The sequence below is a fragment of the Eptatretus burgeri genome, chromosome 6, assembly GCF_056783735.1.
Source record: "Eptatretus burgeri isolate ZD-2024b chromosome 6, Ebu_testis_v1, whole genome shotgun sequence".
Lineage (NCBI taxonomy): Eukaryota > Metazoa > Chordata > Myxini > Myxiniformes > Myxinidae > Eptatretus > Eptatretus burgeri.
Window position 1 is genome coordinate 57,129,807 of NC_140966.1, and position 27,174 is coordinate 57,156,980.

The 27,174-nt window shown below is 42.1% G+C and overlaps 1 protein-coding gene across 5 annotated transcripts in view; it reads right to left on the reverse strand.

Moving 5' to 3' along the window:
* Window positions 1-27,174, reverse strand: part of SLC38A9 (solute carrier family 38 member 9) — a 144,490-nt gene that overhangs the window by 44,536 nt on the left and 72,780 nt on the right. For all 5 annotated transcript variants that reach the window (XM_085885162.1, XM_085885159.1, XM_085885160.1 and 2 more), the window contains 5 exons: window positions 24,841-24,994; window positions 24,598-24,661; window positions 4,873-4,979; window positions 1,734-1,797; window positions 1,189-1,282 (listed from right to left, as the gene is read on the reverse strand). In XM_085885162.1, coding sequence (XP_085741288.1) covers window positions 1,189-1,282; window positions 1,734-1,797; window positions 4,873-4,979; window positions 24,598-24,661; window positions 24,841-24,944 — 433 coding nt within the window. In that variant the 5' untranslated portion in view covers window positions 24,945-24,994. The remainder of the gene's footprint in view (window positions 1-1,188; window positions 1,283-1,733; window positions 1,798-4,872; window positions 4,980-24,597; window positions 24,662-24,840; window positions 24,995-27,174) is intronic.

Genomic DNA, 27,174 nt, shown 5'->3' on the forward strand with positions numbered 1-27,174 from the left:
TTTGAACAAGATCACCAGTCGGGCGGGTACTCTACTAATATGCAAAAAGACCCAAATACTGTACCGTGGTGCCCCCAGAATCCGAACGCCCCATTGTTTGAACAAATTGGAATCCGAACAATTTTTTGAGAAAATTTTGCCCTAAAAACCGAACACATTTTCGAAAACCGAACACAACGTAGCGTTCATGTTTGTTCACGCGTCTCCCCCGCCTGTTCGACCCGCATCTTCGCGCTTTGTTTTCAGTTCGTCGGTGGAAGTACTCGTGAAAGCATCTCTCGTGTGTCGATCGCTACTTTACCTCGTGTTTTCACCTTGATTTGTGCATTTTTTTTTCAATTATCACCCTTGTGCATTCAGCATGGCACCCAAAAAGAGCAGTGAAGCAAATAGGAATAAGAGGAAGTCCGTGAGAACGACAATCGAGTTGAAGAAAGAACTTATCGCTAAGCATGAGAGCGGTACGCGTGTGTCTGATCCCGCTGCCATGTTCGAGCTGCCGAAATCGACCGTGTGTAGGATTCTGAAAAAAATAAAGCGATAAAAGCGCAAAAACCCGTCGTGAAGCGAACTCATTCAATGAACCCTCTGATGAATCGGCTTTAACGAACTCAACGTTTTTTTTTCACGAGCATGGTAGTGACGTCATGCTGCGTCACCCAAATCGCTTCACCTCTTGATTCTCTCCCGTGGAACCGTGAGGTGAAAACGGCACATTTGTGTCTCCACAGAGTGTACTGGGATATAAAACACCATTTGATGCTTCATGGTTAATTACATTCCTCCACCAGGCTGAACAGTTTACGTTTTGGATCCCAATGGCCACTGATAGGCCGGAGCTGCATCCAGACTGATGGAAGAAGCGACAACGCTCCTGCTCATCCCCCAGGCTTGGAAAAAGATTCATGACTCAGAAAAGGTCATTTGCTCATCTTATTTTACCTTAAACATGGGTAATTTCAGTTGAAAGTGTCTTGAAAGTGGGTTTTCTTGGGGTCCAGGAACGGATTAATTCACTTTCCATTATTTCTTATTGGGAAAATAGTTTTGGAATCCGAACTTTTTGGAATCCGAACAGCCTCTTGGAACGAATTAAATTCGGATTCTGGGGGCACCACTGTATTTGCAACAAATATGTAAAGAAAATTGAGAAGGAAGATGAAGCGATAGGTAGCATAGGTAACTCACCAATTTCCTTGGGGGACTGCAGGACACGATAGGCACTGTACAACATTATCAACCCCACCACAAAGATCAGAATAATACCCATGGTGAAACCAGACTGCAGGTGAACGCACACACACCCACACCACATAATACAATGAATGTGTGCAACTTGAGATTCTTGGACAAAAATTAAAGACATTTTGTAGCATGAATATTCAGTTTAAGACTTGGATTTTGTTAACTTTTTAAAAAGCATATATACCATCCAACAGTTGAGAAAATTTCCCACTAATTTTTCAAATCAAGATTTTGTTACTTTTGTTATGGCTGTTTCTCCCTGAACATAAAATACTGTATTTTCAACATTCCTTCTAGTTCTACATTTTCAGGTATTAAGGACTCTCTTCTGGTCTACTGAAACCTTCCAGCTTGCCTCAGCAACAGTCTACAAACAAAGATTCCTTGTTTCATTAATTGAAATATTATATCCATCACCATCAGTAATCATACCTTGCTGAATAAATTTAGAAAACAAAAATATTATCCAGACATAGAAAGAAGCAAACCTGCATTGTTCCCCATGGGATGCTCAAAAGTGAAGTCCCCATCATAGTGTTCCAGATTACAAATCTGGGAAACAGAAGAAGAAGAAAAATCAATAATTAACTGACTTTTTTTTTTTCTATCCATGTGAATGTCATACATTTATGTTTTGAGAGTGAATGGTGTCCTTATGTACTGGATTTCAAGTGAACAAACATTTATAAAAGAAGTTAACATATGTTGGAATTTATTTCCAATAAATGTGAAAGAGAAGCACAAGCAACTGTAATGATTGAAAAATAAATCAGAAAACAAAATAATTTATTAATAAATAATCACCACATCCTTTTGTGTACCCTTTGTAATGAGCATTCCCCATGGCCAATTTGCAAATGTTCTCACTCAGTCTTGAAAGACTTGACTAGAGCCTGGCCTGGGTAAAGGTAACTAAATCAAGATTCTTCTTCCTTCATTTGCAGCACAAGGCTGTGGGATAGTATCTTTGGCTGAGGGCACGGTGGTGCCACTGATGAAATGCCCTTAGCTGGTTAAGGCAGGAATTTGGAATTTGGCCATGGTGCCGGCGATAGTTCGCCTATCTTCGCAGAGGACACCATGGGATCTTTAACGTCCACCAACAAATGCTGGCAGACAGGATGCTCCTTTAACGTCCAACCGAGGGCACCAAATTGAAATTATATCACAAGAGAACCGTGTCACATGTCATGACGATGGATGACAAAGAAAGTTTATTGATCCCAGTGTCTGAATTTGAAATGCTTTATGAAGTAGCGTGCATGCTATATTATGCTCTATTTAATAAGCATTTTGAGAATACAACAAGAATTGATTAATGTAAAATGTGTTGGAAGAAAACTGAAGACTTGGGTGTATTTGAGTGCGGTAGAGTAGACTATCACTGAGAACACTCGTGTGCATGACACCACAAATTAGTGTCTCATGTGATGACTGTCCGGTACTGATGACAGACAATAAAGACAATGGTAGCTTGACGTTTTTATAATATATTAATGAGGATGTCTCAGTGTTTCTTTTGACATTGGTGATTTATTTTCAATGCACACTCTCATTTACAAACACGTCATACTTGGGAGACGGTGTCACGGTCGTTTCAAAAGACGGATGACAGTTAACCAAGGTCTTTATTGATATCTTGGTTGTTTAGTTGTCGTCGTTCACAGACAACTCACTGTTGCCGCCCACTGCTGCTTTGCAACTGGAGTGAAGAATGAGAGATTGGTGCTACATTTGTTAGGCGAGGTACTGTTGGGCAACCGTAAACTCTGGGACTCGTCCACCCCAAATGCATCCGACTCCAAAAACTTTTGGATGCAAGACTCTTGAGAATCACTTTTGAAGGATAGCAGCTCCTTCCTGGTATTAGTGTAATGAGTGGTTCCACGATAATATTCCTGGATCTAGGCCATGCTCAATACATTGTGCCATGCGTCTGCTACCTAGTGCACTGTAAATGTGCTTCGATACACCTTTGATGCTCTTGTTGAGCTTATGTGGATAGAAACGCAAGTAAATGGTAATGGTCCACATTCGGCCTATTTTTTTTTAGGTCTTATATTTTGTTGCTGCCCTCATCCCTGCTGGAGGTGCATGAGCACAGTGCGAACATCAAGTTGAAAATGAAGACAGTCAATCAGCTTGCAGATAAAAATAAATATGAAAATCAGCAGACAGTCAAGATGCCACATAAATATGACTTTCTGGCATTTGTCCTGCGTCACAAAGCCTGAAGCAGAATAATGGAGAAAGAAATGCAGAGAAAGATTCTGAAAGAGCATGGAAAGTGTGGCCCTCGTTTCATTCATCAGCATCTTATTCCACTGCATCCTTTTGAAAATTTTTTTTAAGTGACATGGGAGAGGTAGCAGTTGAATGTTATCGAAAATGATGGAAATATCTGCACCTGGAAAATGCTTTCTCCAAGGAGAGGTCCATTGCTGGACTTCATTTCATGGAGTTATTCAAAACATTTCTCATACACATATTCAATGCTAAGTGTGAGCATCAGGTCTTCAGACATCACCGACAACTTGCGTCATTAGGATTGTACGCTGCATGGCCTTCGCGCAGAGTTTGATGCCTTTATCAAAAAGAAGTGCAGTTTACTTACTGATGTTATGGCCAGGTCACTTTGTTTCCTTTGTTGGTATACAACAGACACCCCAGAACAACTAAACAGGCACGACAGCCATACTCAGAGGTGCAAATTAGAACCTGCAAGTATAATGTGTACATTATCTAAATTACAAGAGAGACGTGTGTGTGTGTGTGTGTGTGTGTGTGTGTGTGTGTGTGTGTGTGTGTGTGTGTGTGTGTGTGTGTGTGTGTGTGTGTGTGTGTGTGTGTGTGTGTGTGTGTGTGTGTGTGGTCATTTTCTCAGAGATGGCCAAAACAGATCTTCAAACTTCCAGAGGTTCATCAGTGAGTGCGGGGGTGTGGTTTAGGCAAAAAAAGAAAAATTTGAAAATAAAGAGTTGGATTTATTTATTTTATTTAAATTGCTCTGTAGTGCCTAAGCCTTTGTTTCTGTGTGAAAGGTATTATCAAATGATCTCTGACCCCTTTCCTTCATGGGTGTTGGAAAGTGTGTTAAGCCCCTACAAAAAAAAACAAGATAAAAAGAGAAAATTTAATTTCTTCAAAATGATAACAGGATGATAACAGCACCGGGCAACACCAGGAATCCTGCTATAATTTGATAAAACAAATACAATTCTGCGGCTTCACAATTTAAATTTGGTGGTTTAATTGTTTCTGCGTTTCTGTTGACATTTGGCATCTCTGTACCTAAATTGCTCCAAATGGAATTGTAGTTCAATCATCCAAGGCTATTCAGCTTAGCAGCTATCCAGATGTCTTGTAGAGAAGCAAAATGTACATTGCTGTAGAAATGGATGATCAAAAGCAGTGTTTAACTTTACGGTAATTATCATAGTCAGTGCGTGTCATATTTTCTTAACGACCACTGCAATTTCGCCAATTTATCATAATCAAACTTTTTTGAAAGCCGTCATTAAGAATAGAATACAGCAGTTTCCATGGACCTTATCTGTTTCAACTACGGAGAAGGCAACAAGATATGGCAGCATTGCACCCCTTCCAGTTTTGTTTCCCAGTTCTCACATGGTGACCAGACTTGACTGTGAGTCTGCAGGGTGTTTGAGTTTAAAACCAAGAGGAGAAAACGTGTACAATTCTTCGGAAGAAACGTTGACATGATCTGCTGCTTGCTGTAGAAGATGGGGAAAGGGAGGTGGGAGATGAAGAAAAAGAAACAGTATGACATCAACAAAGAATGCTGACAACACTTTATGCTGATACAAGACAACTCAAAGTGATTAATGCCAGCAGTCAATTCCTGCTATGACAATCCTAGTTTCCAGTCACAGTTAGAAATAAAATTAACGTCCAAGAATAAGTATGAATGTATTGCTTGTTCTAACATGAATATGAAGGAGACAAATTATTGCAATCTATTTAGATTTAATATTATGACTGATTAAAGTGAGGCTTTATGAGTATTTACATCATAGTCTTACTTGATATAAGCCTGGTGTTGGCTTAATGGCTAGGATGGTGGCTTGGGATCCCAGGGTCCTGAGTTCAAGTCCCGTTGGCTGCTGAATTAACACCAGGGGGTTGACTCAGCCTGTCATCCTTCCGAGGTCGGCGAAATGAGTGCCAGTGTACTGGTCCCGGTGTATGCCCCGGTTAGAATAGGTGTACCATATCCCTGTGTCGTAAGAGGCGACCAGGGTTGGCGTCAGGAAGGGCATCCGGCCATAAAAAAACATTGCCTCAAGAAAAAGCCAAACCCCTGCACAGCAGGGAAAAATGGCTGTAAAAATGGTCATTTTTTTTTTAGTCTTACTTGATATAAGACTACCTTCTGCTGTTCCAGGTGTCACAAATGGAGAAGCACAAAACAGATAAATGAGTCATCTCACTCATCGACCATGGCCTACAAGGGAGTGTTCCGAGGAAAGCGGCAGTGAGCATATCCCGCCAAATGGACCACAATCATTGGTCTTGATGCAGGTGACCAGAAAGCATGCATAGATGTGTGTGATGCATGAAAGGTGCAGTGCTTGCAGAACAGACATGAAGCATATAATTATTAGCTCACAACAACATGATGTAATTAGGATATCTATATTAATATTTCGGCATGCCCCTTTCTTTGTTTCACCATCAGATTTTTGTTACTGCATGAAATCAAACAAGCTTTGACACATATAGTAACGATATTATTGTCTTCCTTAAGAGGCCCCTCAAAATTCGTTTTGATGATTATGGTAGTTAAACAGTTCATGTTCTCCATTTGCAAAATGGGAGGAATTATTGCACAAAAAAGAAATAAAAATGTTTCCCATTTTTTAGAGGACCACTAAGATGAGTTCGTAAAACCTTTTGTAGAGTATGTTATTATTAATCACTATACGCCATAGTAAATTGCTCATGTTATTGAGCTGTCAATAAGCCATCAACCATAGACATATAATAAACTCACTTGAGTATTCATATCTCTTTTTCAATGCGTAATATCAAGCGGTACCTTCATGATGACCTAATGAAACCGGTCTCGATGTCCGTCCGTATAACTGTTCACAATCAAACCGATCGTGATGCATTTTAAGGCTTTCCGAGAGCTTTGGAGAGATTACCTACACTCCCGCACGGTGCTGTTTTTATTATTCCTACTGCACTTCATTAGAACATAGATCGTGGATGGATGTGCAGATCCCAGGAGAACAACGATAGCTGTACAGAACAATTCATATTATCAATGGATAAAAATGATATTTAATTGATATTATAATAAATTGTTTATTTAAAATATCTTCAAATTTTGTGAGTTTTAGTTTGTTGTGAAATATTAGGTCCTCGGGTCTCCGCATAGTGGCGTACAGGCTTAAGTCTTACTTCTGTTTACTACCGTAGAAAATCACAGAACCATCCGATCGACATGCTGTTAACAGTTTCAGAATCAGCTAAAATCTACAAGATATGAATATGTAGACGAAACTGATCTGGCCTTTTGGATCACTTTAAAGTAGGGTGCCCTTTAATTTTAATGCACTCTATGGATCCTCCGGAACTCACGAATGGTACACGTTGTGTAGTCACTACACTATGTGGTAATGTCATCGAAGTGGAGCTACTGCGGGACAGTCGAAGGGGAAAACCTGAATGATAATAATCAATGGATAAAAAAATAAAATGACCGTTTTTACAGCCATTTTTCCCTGCTGTGCAGGGGTTGGCTTTTTCTTGAGGCAATGTTTTTATGGCCGGATGCCCTTCCTGACGCCAACCCTGGTCGCCTCTTATGACACACAGGGATATGGTACACCTATTCTAACCAGGGCATACACTGGGACCAGTACACTGGTACTCATTTCACCGACCTCGGAAGGATGACAGGCTGAGTCAACCCCCTGGTGTTAATTCAGCAGCCAACGGGGCTTGAACTCAGGACCCTGGGATCCCAAGCCACCACCCTAACCACTAAGCCAACACCAGGCTTAATCAATGGATAAAAATGATATAATATATTGTTTAAAATACATTCATGCTATCTGTCTTTTACCATATGTTGCCAGTGACGCCCGTCCAAGACGGGCACCTTTACTAGTACATCTATATAATAAGATACAATGGCTGTGTGTCAGTTTGGCATCTCCTCCCAAATAAGTGGTCTTGCATAGTTAAAAATGGTACCATATTAATTATCTCCAAGGACAAAGGCTGTGAAGGGTAAAGAAAAATTTGATCTCGACAAAAAAACATTTTCATTATCCACATCAATAAATGCCCAATGTACTAATGAACTATGTTTGGCACCAAGTTGCAAGGATCTGCTGAATGGCCATGTGAGGCTCTGCCTTATTCACAATACTCCTCCACTACCTTCTATTAACAGCTATTTCACTCTCTCCACCTCCACCTTTCTGACATCCCTCTTCACACACAGTCTTCCTCATATTAACCATGGTCTATCCCTTTCTCCTCCTCTCTCCCTCTTTCCACTTGCTTGCTCTCTTTTGATGACTGATCTTCATCTGCACCAAGTGCCCAGCCCAATTATTCACTAATCCCCCTAACAAACTCGTCTGCACACAAATCTCCTTCCTCAGTTCGTCCATCCTCCTATCCACCCTCTTAACTCCCACAATCCTCCTGACCCAGTCTTCACAAACATGCAGCCTCTGTTGTTGCCTACTCCGTCAATGCCATTGTCTTCAGACTGTGTAGGCATGCCAGCATTACACACAAACTCAGGACTTTGTCTGCCACAACCCCCCCCCCCCATGCATTCACACCCCTTGTGCCCTCCTCTACACCTCTACCTCCAAATGACTACCTCCAGTTACCATTACACCAAGGTACACAAAGCTATTCCCCTGTCCAATCTCCTTCCCCTCTAGCCTCATGTTAAATGATTTTCTCTGCTGCCCGACCCACATCACCAGTCTGGTTTAGGCTCATCCTCAATCCATGCTTCTTGAACGACTACTTCCACTCCTTCAGCATTTCTTGCATTTCCTGCTTTCTCTCCATTACCATCACCAGATAATCTGCATGCAGTATCTTCCTGAGAATGTATTTTATGCTGAACCTCAGGCCGATTAGCTTCATCATCATCATAATGACCATTGATGGGTTGAGTGTGCCTCTCTACCCCCAAACTAATATTAACTCGGAACTCCGACATCCACAGTCGAAACACTACTCTTCCATTCAGTCCCTCGTACAGATCTTTTACAGTCCTACCTTTTGTTTCAATTCTTCTCAAGGTCCACATATCTTAGTGCTATATCCTCTTGCATCTCCAGCCTCTTCTCCACGAACTATCTCAGTGTAAACCCACCATCCATCGTCCCTTTTCCAAGTTTATGAACTTTTGTCGTTTTTCACCTACCTCCTGTTCTATACTCTTTCATATCATCTCATCCAGAGTCCTCTCTAGTAGCTTCATAACACGACTTAGAAGCATGATGCTTTGGTACTTCCCTGGATGTTGTAGTCTCTCTTCCTCTTCCATATTAGCACAATTTGATTGGTCCTCCACAACTCCAAAATCTTACCTTCTCTTATATACATATTTGCCAGCCTCTCATCTCTCCCACCACACTTAATCAATGCCTGGCACACCCCCTTCTTCATACTCTTGAACGTTGTCTGCACCTCAGTCTCCATAATCAACACTACTTCTACTTTTCTCTCTACATCGTGGTAGCTGCAGCTAATCGTTGTTGCCTCCCTTGCTCAACAACCTCTTTAAGTAGCCTTCTCATACCTTCACACTGCTTCCCTTTTTGTCAGCAAGCTACCATCTCCATCCTTGGTTACTACCTCTCCCTTTACATCCTTAATGTACTCAGACCTGTCTTCAGCTATTTGATAGATCATTCTCCCCTACCCTCTCCCCCTCCCTCTCATCCTCATCTAACATCCTATGCATTCAAATAATATTGTTCATTTTTGTACAAAGAGTTGAGCCTTGTGGAGGAACAAAAACACCGAATGGATCAGGACATGACAAAACAAAAGGAACAGCAGAAAGAGAGGGGAGGGAACACACCAAAAGCAGGGTTGAAGGACAAAATAGAGGAAGACATGGAAAAATAATGGATGTGGAGAAAAATGAGGGCTGGGGAGGACACGGGAATATGCAAAAAATATTGGGATATCCATCATTTAAAAGTTCGGTTACACATGTAACGAGGGGATAAAAGGCAGCACATGAAGCGCTGTTGGATATAGTATGTCAGAGATGGTTTTGCTTGAGGATTTTACACCTTTGTTGCCAGGTGTTGTACTGTTATTTGACATCTCCATTTCCCTTGCTGTTCTATTTCGAAGAATTTATCCAAATGTCAAATAGACTCATTGATCGGGCACACAACATCTGCTGATGATGAGTTGCTTCAATATGCCTTCCTACGGTGTGTGGCCGAGCCGTCTGAAAGCCACGTGGATCATCTTGACCCCTCACCATGTGAGAATTTAAAAGCAGATTTGAAAATTATCTTAATGATCCAGTCCCAAAACAAAAAATAAGTGTCAAATCCTTGAAATTATACTGCTTTATATTTAGAATTATTTAATGTTTTCCAATACAGGTCTTCAAAAGAGCATGGATTCAAGCCTCTGCATGAAGGAAATTATTTGCAGGATAAATTTGTTGCATACACAGGTCTGGAGAGAGGGTATTATTCAATGGTAAATACTTTTATTTACAGGAGTGAGGCTCATAGAAGAACAGGCTATAACAGACAGTCAGACAAACATCAAGGGGATGAATGAACAAGAAAGAGAGGAGAGGAAAAAGAGGGGAAACTGAAATTAGCAAGTAAAATGCTCGAGTTAGGAAAGGTTAATGGGGGTAATAAACATCGTGGGTCAAGAAGGGGGTTGACACGATGTGGCGGTGCACTGCTTGCATGAAGTACGGAAGGAATGAGTCAGTCAGAACAACTGGAAGAGTCTGGAAGGTAGTTCAATAGATGTGAGAAGTGAGGAATAAAAGAGCTGAGATGTGCAGTCAGTCTGCATATTGAAAGTGTAAACAGAAGGGGTTAACGGAAGAATGCATGCATCCTGGAGTTGCTGTGGAAGGTCAGAGGACAGAGAGCAACGATGTAGAATCGATGTTTGAAAACAGAGAGACCACTGACCTGCCTGCGATGCAAGGGCAACAGATCTTGTGCTTCGGCCTCATCACGGGAGATTCCAATAATTTTGAGAGAGTTTTAAATTAAACACGTCTGAAGACGACGATGGTTCACGCGCGGTATTTGACGATGTATACTGAACAAAAATATAAACGCACCAACCTAAATATCTAAGTCAAGATTGCCATTATGGGAAAATGGTCAAACCGATGATATGTTTGAGCAATGGTTCCTTTGTTTTGCTCAAGACAGATGTTCCTATTGAAATTGACCACTCTGAGTGTGTGGACTCACACGTTGAGTAATCCTTCCCATGAGCACCATGGGGCTTGACAGAGTGATGGTCAGTGAGCGTGACCAGGACACAAACACTCCCTATAGCTTGCCCTATAAAAGGCCTCCCCAAAATGTGGACTGGTGCCAAATGTCAACATGCCACAGATGTCACAAATCTTGAGGGAGCGTGCCATTGGCATGCTGAATGCTGGGACGTCAGTACGGGCCGTTGCAGCACACTTCAGTGTCCACCACTCCACCATTAGCCGCCTGAGAACGCGCCTCAGAGAGACTGGAAGCACCGTGAACCGCCCACATGCCCGGCGACCACGTGTGACCACCGCCGGTCAGGATCGTCACATGAGGCTGCAACATCTCCGGGATCGACTCCGACCGGCCACGAGGACTGCCGATGAGACTGTCGGGCTGCATAACAGGCGCATTTCAGCCCAGACGGTGCGTAACCGCTTGAGGGAGGCCAAGCTTGAGGGAGGCCAACACCCGCTACTGACTGTGTGAACTCTGACAGTGACACCTCGGTTGTGTCGGCTGTTGTAGCGCAAAGACTGTCGCCAGAATTCTCAAGGAACTCTTCGAAATTTAATGCTCAATTGTCATGGATTCTATAACCAAATTGTTGTGAAGATTTAGTATTAATGAGTTCGAGGTAAAATAGTAACAATCGCTTGGTGCGTTTATATTTTTGTTCAGTATAGATTGTTTCAGAAGTCAAGGATGAGACAATGTGATAATTTTTGACCAAGTTATAAAAATGATCAACATGATGTGGTACGAGTGACAGCTTATTAGCTGCAAAATGTCGAAAACCCGGTTTCGTTCAACAACTTAAAAAATTTGACCTTTGCATAACCTTTAAAGGTCACAAAACAATGTTGTGGACATTAAAATAAGGAAACAGGATACGTGCTATAGCTTAATGGAGTTAGTTCGTCGAAGGTCAAAAACCCGGTTCGATTCCCACAACTTTGAAAATTTGACCTTTGTGAACTTTAAAGGTCAACAGTCAAGGATTATGACCTTTGGTGCAAAACTTCCTCTGGAACATTCCAGGAACAATATAACGTCAGATAGGCTATATGGCATTTCACACTCCACGGATTACCCATACTTTAATGAAATCAGCGTAAAAACAAACTTGAAGGGCGCGCCACGGGCAAGGTGTTTGAGATAGAGCAAAATGGTTTCAAGACTTTAGGTGGGGAATGACCTCAAGATTATGCATAAAAATATTCTCACCCTAGCTCTCAAAGTTTGGGCGGTCGTATGATTTTTATGTCAAAATTCGAAATTTTCTAAGTTTGTGACCTTGTGACCTTGCCTTGTGACGAAAATGAAAAATTGAGCTCCGTGGGGCTATGCAGGTGCCATTGGGCTAACCAAATACCGAAACCCCTGCCAGATTCGATAAACCCCTCAGAGAAGAAAATTTTTTATGTCAAAATTCGCAATTTTCTAAGTTCGTGACCTTGTGACCTTGACACGAAAATGAAAAATCGAGCTCCGTGGGGCTATGCAGGTGCCATTGGGTGAACCAAATACCGAAACCCCTGTCAGATTCGACAAAGCCCCTAGGAGAAGATGCAAATTGAAATCGGCAACCCCCTAAAAACACAATTCGCAATTTTCTAAGTTCGTGACCTTGACCTTGGGATGAAAATGAAAAAAAAAAAAAAAAAAAAAAAAAAAAAAAAAAAAATCGAGCTCCGTGGGGCTATGCAGGTGCCATTGGGTGAACCAAATACCGAAACCCCTGTCAGATTCGACAAACCCCCTTGGAGAAGATGCAAATTGAAATCGGCAACCCCCTAAAAACACGTTTTTTGGGCGTGGCTCCGCCCATAATGGGCGCACCACGTCCATTTTCAGGAAAACACAACGAGATCATGATATAAACCTCCCACCAAAATTTTGTCAGGATCGGATCAAAACCCACGGAGCTATGCTCGGGACAGACAGACATTGAAGGACCAGACACCAGAGTCTGATTTCCAGATCAGGGGAAAGGAGGAGAGAGAAAGAGAGACAGACAGAAAGAGACAGACAGACAGAAAGAGACAGACAGACAGAAAGAGACAGACAGACAGACAGAAAGAGACAGACAGACAGAAAGAGACAGACAGACAGAAAGAGACAAAGAGACAGACAGAAAGAGACAGAGACAAAGAGACAGAGACAAAGAGACAGACAGAAAGAGACAGACAGAAAGAGACAGACAGACAGAGACAAAGAGACAGAAAGAGACAAAGAGACAGACAGACAGAAAGAGACAAAGAGACAGACAGAAAGAGACAAAGAGACAGACAGACAGAAAGAGACAAAGAGACAGACAGACAGAAAGAGACAAAGAGACAGACAAAGAGACAGAGACAGACAAAGAGACAGAGACAGACAAAGAGACAGAGACAGACAAAGAGACAGAGACAGACAAAGAGACAGAGACAGACAAAGAGACAGAGACAGACAAAGAGACAGAGACAGACAAAGAGACAGAGACAGACAAAGAGACAGAGACAGACAAAGAGACAGAGACAGACAAAGAGACAGAGACAGACAAAGAGAAAGAGAGAGACAGAGAGAGAGACAAAGAGACAGAGAGAGACAGACAAAGAGCCAGACAGAAAGAGACAGACAGACCGAGACAAAGAGACAGAAAGAGACAAAGAGACAGACAGACAGAAAGAGACAAAGAGACAGACAGACAGAAAGAGACAAAGAGACAGACAGACAGAAAGAGACAGAGACAGACAGAAAGAGACAGAGACAGACAAAGAGACAGAGACAGACAAAGAGACAGAGACAGACAAAGAGACAGAGACAGACAAAGAGACAGAGACAGACAAAGAGACAGAGACAGACAAAGAGACAGAGACAGAGACAGACAAAGAGACAGAGACAGACAAAGAGATAGACAAAGAGACAGACAGACAGAGACAGACAGAGACAGACAGAGACAGACAGAGACAGACAGAGACAGACAGACAGAGACAGACAGACAGAGACAGACAGACAGAGACAGACAGAGAGAGACAGAGAGAGACAGAGAGAGACAGAGAGAGACAGAGAGAGACAGAGAGAGACAGAGAGAGACAGAGAGAGAGACAGAGAGAGAGACAGAGAGAGACAGAGAGAGAGAGACAGCTGAGTTTTCTTTGCAGAGGGATGGGGGTATTGCAGTGGAGATATCTGCAAAAAGGAAGAGGGTTTTCCGAAGTAATGGAGAGGTCATCAATATAAATGAGGAACGAGAGTGGGCTTGAACACCGCCTTTGGGAACACTCCAGCCTCCACTTGGAGAGGGTTCCATAGATGACAACATGTTGACTGCATGAGTGGAGGAAATCAGAAATCCAAGAATGAAGGTTATCTTTGTCCCACTACCCTATTGTAAATTTAAACTTGCTCTTCCATGAGCCTCGCTCATGTATAAAACCCTAATGACATTTAACACCTCGGAAATATCCCCAATATCACTATTTTTAAGGCCAACAATTCACTTCAGATGACGATGTTTCAAAAAGTCTACAAAAGTGCAGTTCATGTGTTTGTTTCTGTGTACATGTGGTGACTACTACACTTGGTTTTTCTGGAGTAACCATGTTGCCAGCAAAATTATTTGTTCCGTTTTTTTTCCGCTTACCAAAACAGAATGCAAAAAAGCACCTGATTTTAGATCATAACCAGTGATGCAATGGCTGTTTTCAGCGATTCTGGCGATCAATCGATGTCTCATCTGGTAATAAACTGTCCTACGACAATAAGTAATAGCAAATCATGAGCTCTATTTCCAAAAAATTAAAAAAAAAAACCCGTATCACAAAACAAAAGGACAACATAGCACGAGCAAGAGTGTGGACACAAAAAGTAGGGAAATTAAGTTTGTAAATTTCAAGGATATTAAAATTCTTCGTATGGACAATATCGTCTCTGAGAATAATCTCAAAAGAACTTCAAAAATCATCCCAGGGGTACGTAAACATGAGAAGCTGTCCTCGAGGCCAGGGGTTGGTTATCTTTGACCTTTACCCATCACAATCAGCCTGGATGACATTTTATAATGTGATTTTTTTTGTTTTTTTGTTAACCAAGTAGTGACCTATTTTGGAATACAAGATGTACACACTTTATACCAATTTTGCAAAATATGCCCGATTGTCCATAAATGTATGAATTGTAGTGCTACATAGCTAAATCTGGAATCAAAATGACTGCATTAAGGAGGCCTATGTTAGTAATCAATACATACATCAACAAGAAAGAACAATCGAAGATTGCAGACCCTTGCCAGGACTTATTTTGTATGGTGTTTGTGTAGTTTTGTGTACTGGTATGTTACGTAATTAATAAGGGACATAATTAGAACTGCTGGCAGTGATGACCGGGTACCAAGACATCCCGCTTTGATCGGACACCTGACCCTGATCTATGACGTTTATTATTAATAGTCAATTGAATTTAGAATGAGATTAAAATTAATTCAATTCAAATCAAATGGAAGACCAAATAGGTACAGTACTGCATTGGAGTAATCAGAAGGAACCCAAACAAGCAAAAAACAAAGATGAAGTCATCAGGAGGAACTGGAATAGGAATCGCATTTCAGCTGCTACTCCTCTACACTCAAACCCATCCAGACACAGCCAGCGAGACTTTTTCCAAAAATAAAAAATAAAAAGAACCCAGATTCAAAAAAATTAATAATTTTGGCTGCAAGGCCATGTGAGCAATCAGGTTGAAATTTAAAACATATATTCCCCATCATTACTATATCACAATTGTGAAGCTTCACAAAGAACGATGAAGTAGTTCAAGAGAAATAATTTGTTTAAGATTTTGTTCAATTCAGTATGGCTGCCAGACCATGTAACCTATCAATTATTCATGAATACCCTGGTATCCTCAAGGCTTGGGAAACGTGTGAAATTTCCCCTCAATTTGTTCAGCTGTTCTGGAGAGGTTTTTAAAGGTTTTAGGGTAAATCTAATATGGCTGCCAAACCATGTGACCTATGATGTTATAAGGTGGAAATGTTTTGTTCCTCATGGTTAGGAGACCATACCTGTAAAGTTTTGTCTCAATCTGTCGAGCCGTTTCGGAGAAGGATATTTTTTGACGGTTTTTATACATACATACATATATGTATATATACATATATATATATATATTGTTACGTTTGAGGGGGGGGTATGCATTCAAAGGGTAATTAGGATGTTTAATTAGGTATGCCATGCTGTTCGAGTTTACCAGGATCTCGATGTAATAAGTAGCAATTCAGTGGTGATAAGTTGTCTAGTAAATGTTCATTTCTTCAAGGGGGGAAATGATAATTGTCACGTAATTAGATAGGGACACGGAATAGGGTAAGTGTGTCTGCGTAAACCCCTTTTGGTATTCTCTGGAGACTGGCCGTGACGTCACAGGACAGTGCAGCGGATGGCTCCGCCCCGTGATCACGATTGGCGGAAGGCGACGGCGGTGGGCCAATAAACGGCTCGATTGGAAGTGACGAGGACAGGAGGATAAAAAGGTTCTGTTCGGGGTCGAAAAAAAAGAGGAAGAAGATCGGGACAAAAAGATCGTGTTTTTTTGGTGTGGAGGCTGTTGCACGGGAAGCATACTTGTTGTTGTGCTGATTCGATCGTGTTCTTCATCGTGTCTTGGAGCCTTGCTGAGCCTCGTGCCTCACCTTGGTTGGCTCTGGGGTTCTGCTGACTTGGAGTACGGGGTCGAACGGCGGGCGGACCTGCCTCCCTCTCCTGCTCGCAATTTGGCGCCAGAACTGGTTCCCTGGCGGCTGTGAGCGGACTTGGGCCAGGACCAGGAGGTCGACAGCACCACAGTTTCTCCTGCCCCCCCCTGACGAGAGCAAGGCCAGCTCGTCCGACGCTGATCCAGGGACAGTTGCGTCCACACCACGGTCCAGCCTGACCACCAGAAGTAGCTACGTTTTGTGTGTGTGTGTGTGTGTGTGTGTGTGTGTGTGTGTGTGTGTGTGTGTGTGTGTGTGTGTGTGTGTGTGTGTGTGTGTGTGTGTGTGTGTGTGTGTGTGTGTGTGTGTGTGTGTGTGTGTGTGTGTGTGTACTTGGCCCCTTAGAGGGTTTGAGAATTGTATATTCATTGGAATTGTCTGCTTTTCCCCACGCCCGATCCCACACCATCCCGTCGAATCGCCCCGGATCCCTCTTCTTGCCGAGTCTTGTTATTTCTGGTTAATAATAAAAACAAATAAACATCATCAACTCAGTGAAAAGCGACTCGTGCCACCTTCCTCGTCCCGTTTGCGGTAGAGTGATTAGAACCGCCATGTTTGGGTTATAAATAAATAAACCGCCTCCATCGTTTTGGCTCATTCTACGTTGGCGGGACTGTTCAACTCCCGTGAACGTCACAATATATATATATATATATATATATATATATATATATATATATATATACATATACATATACATATATATACACACATACATATGTAAACCAGGCGTAGTGGTGTGCGCCTGTAATCCGGCTACTCGGAGGCTTGGGTTGGAGGATTGCTTGAGGACGGGCGCTCTGCACTGGGCCACAATATGAGAGGGTAGAGGGCAGCCCAGAATCATGACGAAACCCAATCCTTATCCCTGTGTCGTAAGAGGCGACCAGGGTTGCGTCAGGAAGGGCATCCGGCGTAAAACCTATGCCAAATCAGTATGCGGATCATAACGGATGATCCACTGTGGCGAACCCCTAACGGGAGCAGCTGAGACGAACAACATACATATATATATATATATATATATATATATATATATATATATATATATATATATATATATATATATATATATATATATATATATATATATATATATATATATATATATGTAAATAGCGGGGAAAACGAGTATTTGACACTGCCGATTTTGCAGGTTTTCCCACTTACAAAGCACGTAGAGGTCTGTAATTTTTATCATAGGTAAACTTCAACTGTGAAAGACGGAATCTAAAACAAAAATCCTGAAAATCACATTGTATGACTTTTAAATAATTAGTTTGCATTTTATTGCATGAAATAAGTATTTGATACATCAGAAAAACAGAACTTAATATTAATATTTAATAACTTAATTTATATAAAAGAACTTAATATTTGGTACAGAAACCTTTGTTTGCAATTACAGAGATCAAACGTTTCATGTAGTTCTTAACCAGGTTTGCACAGACTGCAGCAGGGATTTTGGCCCACTCCTCCATACAGATCTTCTCCAGATCCTTCAGGTTTCAGGGCTGTCGCTGGGCAACACAGACTTTCAGCTCCCTCCAAAGATTTTCTATTGGGTTCAGTTCTGGAGACTGGCTAGGCCACTCCAGGACCTTGAGATGCTTCTTAAGGAGCCACTCCTTAGTTGCCCTGGCTGTGTGTTTCGGGTCATTGTCATGCTGGAAGACCCAGCCATGCCCCATCTTCAATGCTCTTGTTGAGGGAAGGAGGTTGTTGGCCAAGATCTCGCGATACATGGCCCCATCCATCCTCCCCTCAATACGGTGCAGTCGTCCTGTCCCCTTTGCAGAAAAGCATCCCCAAAGAATGATGTTTCCACCTCCATGCTTCACGGTTGGGATGGTGTTCTTGGGGATGTACTCATCCTTCTTCTTCCTCCAAACATGGCGAGTGGAGCTTAAACCAAAAAGCTCTATTTTGGTCTCATCAGACCACATGACCTTCTCCCATTCCTCCTCTGGATCATCCAGATGGTCATTGGCAAACTTCAGACGGGCCTGGACATATGCTGGCTTGAGCAGAGGGACCTTGTGTGCGCTGCAGGATTTTAATCCATGAGGACGTAGTGTGTTACTTATGGTTTTCTTTGATACTGTGGTCCCAGCTCTCTTCAGGTCATTGACCAGGTGCTGCCGTGTAGTTCTGGGCTGATCCCTCACCGTTCTCATGTCATTGAGGCTCCACGAGGTGAGATCTTGCATAGAGCCCCAGACCGAGGGAGATTGACTGTTATCTTGAACTTCTTCCATTTTCTAATAATTGCGCCAACAGTTGTTGCCTTCTCACCAAGCTGATTGCCTCTTGTCCTGTAGCCCATCCCAGCCTTGTGCAAGTCTACAATTTTGTCCCTGATGTCCTTAGACAGTTCTCTGGTCTTGCCCATTGTGGAGAGGTTGGAGTCTGATTGAGTGTGGACAGCTGTCTTTTATGCAGATAACGAGTTCAAACAGGTGCAGTTAATACAGGTAATGAGTGGAGAATGGGAGGGCTTCTTAAAGACAAAACTAACAGGTTTGTGAGAGCTGGAATTCTTACTGGTTGGAAGGTGAGCAAATACTTATTTCATGCAATAAAATGCAAATTAATTATTTAAAAATCATACAATGTGATTTTCAGGATTTTTGTTTTAGATTCCGTCTTTCACAGTTGAAGTGTACCTATGATAAAAATTACAGACCTCTACATGCTTTGTAAGTGGGAAAACCTGCAAAATCGGCAGTGTATCAAATACTTGTTCTCCCCACTGTATCTTGTTACGGTTGTGGAAATTCACAGAACACCATTCAGGTATCCCAGAGATCAGTTATGTCGATAAGTGTGTGTTCAGATAGATTTCCCCACCGAGGTCTAAAAGGATTTATTCGTGTGCCCGGACTGTGATCTTTGAGGTAGTGTTTTTCTTTTGCTATCTTTATTTTGGACTAACCGCCTCTCAACCACCACAACCACATCTCAACAACCACAGCCACCTTCTCCACAACCGCCTTCACAACAACCACCTTAACCACAACCGCCCAACCACACCACAAAACGCAAGCCACGCCACCATGACGACAACCACAACCACCTCAACCACCACCGCGTTTCCACCTCAGCACACGGTTGCCAGAAGCCTGGCATTCGTCGAGGGAGAACAGACGGCCCCCCACCCCCCCCCAACGAATAACAACTCAGTCGGCCAGCGCAGGAGACTCCCAACCCTGCGAGTGGACTCTCAACACGTGCAGGAGAAAAACATGAAGCAATAATGAATGCGGCGCAGCGGCGAGGGAACGGCCCCGATTGAGTGGGAAAACGGCTTCTTCTGGAAGTTTCCCTCGCGCACTGGGAAAAGGGAGGGGCGAGGGGGAGTGGCTATAAAAGACATGCTGAGGATAATCGCTCTCTCTCTCCCTCTCTCTCTCCCTCTCTCTCTCCCTCTCTCTCTCCCTCCCTCTCTCCCTCCCTCTCTCCCTCCCTCTCTCCCTCTCCCTCTCCCTCTCCCTCTCTCTCTCTCTCTCTCTCTCTCTCTCTCTCTCTCTCTCTCTCTGGATCGCACTCTCTGGGTGGTTGTGAAGAAGCTCTCTTTCTGGATCGCACTCTCTGGGTGGTTGTGAAGAATATGTCTGTCTCTCTGTCTCTCTCTGGATCGCGCTCTCTGGGTGGTTGTGAGGAGGCTCTCTCTCTGGATCGCACGCGCTAAAGCTCTCTCTCTCTGGATCGCACTCTCTGGGTGGTTGTGAAGAAGCTCTCTCTCTGGATCGCACGCGCTAAAGCTCTCTCTCTCTCTGGATCACGCTCTCTAGGTGGTTGTGAAGAAGCTCTCTCTCTGGATCTTACGCGCTAAAGCTCTCTCTCTGGATCGCACTCTCTGGGTGGTTGTGAAGAAGCCCTCTCTCTGGATCGCACGCGCTAAAGCTCTCTCTCTCTGGATCACGCTCTCTGGGTGGTTGTGAGGAAGCTCTCTCTCTACGAGGTCGAAGGCGCCGAGACACCAGCAGAGGTCTGTCGTTATGAGGTCGGGAGAAGGAGGACGGGGCCCTGAGGATTCACCACACGGTCACGTTTTCCTTCCTTCTCTTTCTTTCCGGGGTTTTTGTATGAGAGATGTGGCACCGTGTCCTTAAGTAAACCTGTTTACGTGACTGTAAATAATATTAGAAAACGGCTGCAGGTCTTTTTTTTTGCTCGTGTCTGTCCCTTACCCCCATTGCATTATTTGCTTTGATTACATACGTACCTGATTGCATACATGACTGCATGTGTCGTGTGTGTAATAAATGTCCTTGGGTGAATGTTGACCCGTTCGTTGCATCCTTTCCCTCAATTGAACTGCCATAATTAAGTTTGGAATATAGCTGGTTGTTAATAACCGATGAGAATCAGATCCGGCGGGGCTTGGCGATATACACCGCTCAGCAAATCGAAAACGGAGCGAGCTGCTTCGCGACTCGTTTCCAAGCAGGTCCCCTCAAGGTGTAAATCCCTGGCATTTCTGTCTGCGCGCATAATTAGGTAAATCGACAATTCGGCGATCGGACCCTGTCGCACACGGAGAGAATAGCTGGCTGATTTTCGGTGTGATTAAAGATACACCCGTAGCTGGATTTCGGCGTTGATCCGAAAGCTGCGACAAGGTTTGCCCGTCCGATGGGCGAGAGCAGCCGCCATTGGCTCGAAGCGGTCGCCCGCATGCTGACGGGCGGGCGGGAAACCACAACTATATATAAGTATATCTGGCAAACCACATGTCAATTTTTTTCTGTGAACCAATTTATCCCCAGATGACCCTCAAAAATTTTCATACTGATCGGATGTGGCGTTCTGCATATGCAATTATGATGTCATAACGAGAGCACCGATGATATCATTAACAAAGAAACAAAAAAAATCACCTTCATTCCACATGAGTACTTGCCATGCGCCAAGTTTCAATTTTTTCCTTGGTGCGGTTTCAGAGATACTGATATCCAAACTTTTTCCATTTTCCAAGTATGGCTGCAACACCACGTGACGTATGACATCATAATTATCAGTAAAACATTGTACACGAGTAGTCGCACCAATGGTGAAAATTTCATCTTAATCCGAGAAGCGGTTACGGAGAAAAACGCATGCAGCTCGATTGAACAATCTTGGATGTGGAGCTCTTTCCGAGGCCACAGAGAAACGCGTGCAGGAGTTCATTTGCAGAGTCTACTTGCCAAACATGAATGCTACAGCAATCAATGATGTGAGTTACATGCTGTTTCAGGAAAACACCAAAGATCGAGAAAAGCTTCCTCCAACCCAAGGGACGTCTTACCCAACACACCAAACGTGCCTACTCCCAGAACCATATTTGGTATTCAGCAAACAATCCCTCTCCTGATCACCCTTTGCCCATTGACAATGGATGGTACAAGGATCCTACCAGTGGTAAATTGCACCCACAGTTGATGGTAGATGACCCCTTACCACAAGAATTCATGGCAAGATGTACCTGCAGATCCAAGCAGTTAAAGTGTGCAGGAGCATGTGCATGTGGTGATGACAGCTGCCAAAAGCCATTCACCACGATGGATGATGAGGAATCAGACAAATTGTCCAGTGCACGCGTTCCCCGTTTGTGTGGAATAAAATGTTGCAAGTAATGTGTTAGGAATGCCATAGCTTATCTACAAGTAATATGCCACCATCACGGCACCCCTTTGACTATGATTAGTCAAGGATGTACAAGGCATGTCCTATTCTGTGCAGTTAATGAATTGACTGGTGAATATGAATCTAAACACGAGTCGTAATATCAGTTCCCACTGAAGGATTTCAATATCGGCATCAATAACCAGGCTTAATGAAAATGTAATGCTAAATCACAGCAATTGTTCACTCTCTGACAGCGAAACAAAATATTGGGGTAACATTATCTTGTGTTTATTAATAAACGATGCGACATTATTACCCAACTCATGCATTATGCATATTTTGCAAAATTGGTATAACGTGTGTACATTATATTTTGCAAAATATGTTACTATTTGGTTAAAAAAATGAAATAAATGGATTTTAAAAAAAAAACATTAAAATCACAATATAAAGTGTCATCCAGGCTGGTTGTGATGGTAAAGGTCAAAGGTAAACCCTGACCTGGAGGACAGCTTGTAACATTTAGGTATCCCTGGGATGATTTATCCACATTATTCTCCAAGACTAATAGCAGTCTCGTATCAACTTCGTAATCCACTGCAAGTCACGTAATATTTGCTCTTGGATAGCCGTCTACCATCACCCCCCTCATCTTTACCGAGTTAAACATCAGGAAAAGCTCAATGAATGTGATCAATCCACCATAAACAGACAGTCATTGTTTGAAAGACATGGATGACAACAAATCTCCATGGAGAAAGTAGATTTTGACACCAAATTGATATCCATCCACAAAGCAATGCTGCATAATTGTGGGAGAAGGTGGGAGAGGAGGAAGAATATACCCAGATATGGCCCAATTGCATTCAAGCTTGCGTACATTATGCACAGTCAGGTCTTGAAAGCTGAGCAGATTCAGAGAAGATGTGATACGACAAGAATAGGGTGCAAGCACAAAATGGATAATTAAACAATGACGAGTTCAAGGAAAAGCTTACTCTCACTAAAGTGCAATAAGCAAGACATTAAAAACTGCATTTTCACTTGCTCTCTGAAAAAAATGACAACAATCATAACAACCATGATAATATGCCCACAACATGTGCGTGCACAATCCTATAAACCATTTCCAATCTGCGCCACAACGAAGAATATGGTAGTTTGCTTGGAGCTCTACTCTATTAATCTATTGGGTGAAATGCTTTTCATTTACAAACAATATTCTACAAGCAGAGACTGGAAAACCTGGAAAAGCTAAATAAACCTGAAATTTAACAAACCACAAGGTTTGAGTCAAAGAAATGTACACAGATGCCTTTTGAGGTCATCAATTAATTATTTATATAAATAATGAAGGGAGAGACAGACAGAGACAGAGGATTGGGAAAGGGATGCTAAAATTAGGGGAAGAATATCATTTTTGAAAGAACTGCTAAGTGTTCCCATGATTCAAGATGCTGGGATCCAGGTTCAAATCCCACACATGCACGATATCGATTTATCGCTTGCCTACTCATTACTCATGTCTTTGTGCTGCATGTACATCCTTAGATAGCTTTGTCATGCAAATGTACAAGCTCCACCATGAGCCTTAGATCACTGTTTAAAAAAATCAAGTAAAAAGAGCATGTTGGTAGGATTATATCCTGGAATCTCAACACGATAAACTATGTGCTCAGATGGGAACAAACACAGAGTAAAAAAATATACAAGATAAAGAGAATGTATGAAACAACTAAATGGGAAGGAGACAAGAATGACGAGTGCCGATCCAGAAAATAAATGAATATTCGAAATTAGCAGCAAACTTCGCTTGGGCTGCAACATGCTCGCAATATCATGGAGAGGATCATTAAGTGACAAATTTGCAAATACTTTCCAGCTTCCAGTGCCCGACTTAAAACCAAAAACGGATCGTGGAGCAAGATCTAGGAATGACGCACGACACCTCAATATCAAAATAAAAACATCAATATTGAAAGAAATACGGTTAACCCTTCCTGGACCAACGGACACACATGTCCTGAAACTTTCAAGCGGTGTCTCTGATTTTCCTTGCAATTTTAGATTACTTTAGGTTTGTACATTGGCAAACATTGTAGCTAACACTGGGTAAGAGTTTTTGACATTTCCATCATTTTTCTCTCTTTTTTGTAAATTCAAAAAACGTGTAATTTTTGTCATGCATACTCTTGAATTTCAATTCATATTTGTGATTATTATAGCCAAACTAATTATAAAATTGGACTGACATCTCAAAATTACTTTCAACATGCTTGTGGTCCTCAAAGGATGCCAATAAATTTTGTATCGAGCAGAGAAAATCAAACGAACAAAGCATCAGTGCATATTAAAACAAACACAAAATTAGAAGATCCCTGTTACTACACAAACAATGTCAACAGTTCTAAACACACATAATTAATGAGAATTATCAGCCTGTAGACGTTGGCACGAGAGAGCTTGCTGGAACAATGCAGGCAATGAAAGGAAAGCAGTGGCTACAGATACCTCTTGGCTACCGAAGTCGCCGGCTGAATCCCCGACGATGCTTTGTGGCTCCACATAGAGCTGTCTAAACAGGGAATATATGCAGCATAAGACATTGGGATGGTTATGGCAAGATGATGGATGGCAAAATATGAACTCAAAATTCAAACTTAATGAAAAAAGTTGAAACAAACTTGCAATGCAAACATCATATGCACAAAACCTTACCACTAAACTCCTTAAGGCAATTACGAATGAGCTCACCGTTGCGTCTTGCGTTCTTGGCTTCCATGCTGAGAGAGCAGAGGACTCGACTCATTTTCACCTTTTTCTGCATTCACTGATAAATCGTCTTTCACAAGTGCCATTCTCTTGGACAAATAAGCTCAGCAGTACAAACGGAAGCATTCACTGCAACCTGCCACAAGAAAAGAAAGGAAGTTATGACAAAGGCTGCTCCAGTAACCATCTTGCAAACTAAACTAACCATTGCAGGTTGGTATCCACCAGGTAAGCACAAAGTGCAGCAATACACTTAAACGGTCCTTACATTACTGACACCATCGAACAAAACCACCCTCTGACCTCCTGGACTCGACTCTTTTTCCTCTCTCACATTCAGGATCTTTAAGGCAAAGCCAATTCCTTGTAAACAGTGCAGTGAAGAATATAACAGCAAAGTGTCAGAACGCGATGGCTTCCTACCAAATTCCTCATGCATTCGAGACACGCTCCACAACCATTTGAAAAAGACTTGCCGATCAAACCGAAATACAAAGTCAACACTTGTACGAGGGTTGTGCAAGGTTGCAGACTATGGGGTTCACCCAAAATGAACCATGATGAGCAGACCTTTAGTTGCAGGTTCAAAAGGAATATTGTTTAATACTTTTTCAGCACAATAAAATGCAATTATGAAAAAAAAAATCAATAGCATAAACAACTGATGGATGAAGGAAAATAAATAATGGAATCGTGCAGGATATCTCGCATGATGGTGAAAATGGCTGCCAGTGTTTACAAGGGAAAGTTGTTTTTTCTGGCACATGTCTTCACCTCACGATTTTGGACAAAACAAAATTGTCGCGTTTTCTAAAAATAAACGTGTCAAAATTGCTTGTAAGTATCATCTCGGTGATAAACAATATTCAGCTGTAAACAACAAAAAAAAACATGAACTAAAATGAAAACACAAAGACTCTTAATTTAACCTATGTCTTTAGTTATTATTGTATCTAAATATAGTTACCTCTTGATTCTAGAGATTAAGACTTGAGCCATAAAACTTGTATATAAATTTAAAAAAGCAGATATTAAAAAAAAAAAATGATTCCACTGCTTTGACAACCTGTTTGCCACGCATGACAAGGAAACAGCTCCAACATTATTTAGTCACCGATTCGAGACGGAAAATTTACATGAAAAAAATATTTTAATAATAATTAAACCACTAATAAAACTCATTCAAGTGATTAATGAATTAATAGACGACTGAATGCATTACAACATATCTATTTTTAGGAACTAGCAGATGCACCAAGACGGGTGATAGGATGGACGGGAGGATCAAAGATCGAACAACAACAGAATAAATGGATCCAACAACTCAAACAACTAGAGAGTTCATCGAATACCTTACCTCGGGCAGTCTTGAGAAAAAGAACATGGGGAATGGCCTTTACGCTCTCGCTTTGCATTTCCGAGAACCGTCTATATTTCCCACGAGTTGCGATTTTGTCTGAATCTCGATCTTCTCCAATGCTGAGAATCTTCTCCAATCCGAGCGGAAAATTTGATTGTTAAAAAATGGCGCAAAATGGCACAATATTTTGTCCATCCATTGGAACCAGACTCTATGCAGAGAGTTGGTGTTGCCTAAGCAGTCTCCTTGGCTATTAGGCACAATCCTGGACGAGTCGCCACTCCGAGGCAGGACACCAGAAAGCTGGTACTCATTTTTGCCGACCACAGAAGGATGACAGGCTGAGACAACCCCACCTGGTATTAATTCAATAGCAAAGCGGGATTTGAACTCAGGACCCAACGATCCCAAGCCCACCACCCGAGCCATTAAGCCAACAGCAGGCATAATATTTTGTCCAAGTCCTGCTAAACTAGAGTTTTTTGGAAGTGGCAACCAGGTGATGCGTGTCCAACACAGTGCTCAAGTCTATAATTCATTTGAAATAAAATAAAAGTTTTAAATACTGTAGAGAAAAAAAAAAACTTTTTTTGGAGGAACTTTACCATCATTTATTCACACCACTTTATTTCACCTGTTAAATAAATTCGTGCCTTTTGTTTCTGTCCTTTATGACATCCCCCAAAAACAGGAAGCTTCCTGTCTGGAATGATTTTTAATTTTGTTTGACTGCCAGGTAAGCAGGCGAGTAAAAATATTACCTTACTCCCAAGTGTGCATGCACACAGAGAACGAGATTCCATACAATTTGCCAAGTTCAGAGCCAAAGTACAGTAACTCTATTTCTAAACTGGAGGTTTGTGTTCCAATTCATGTTCTACCATGTTCAAAATACAACATTGAATTGAAGCTAGATAGTTCCTCGATTACAGACCGACATCTATGGACAGACAGAG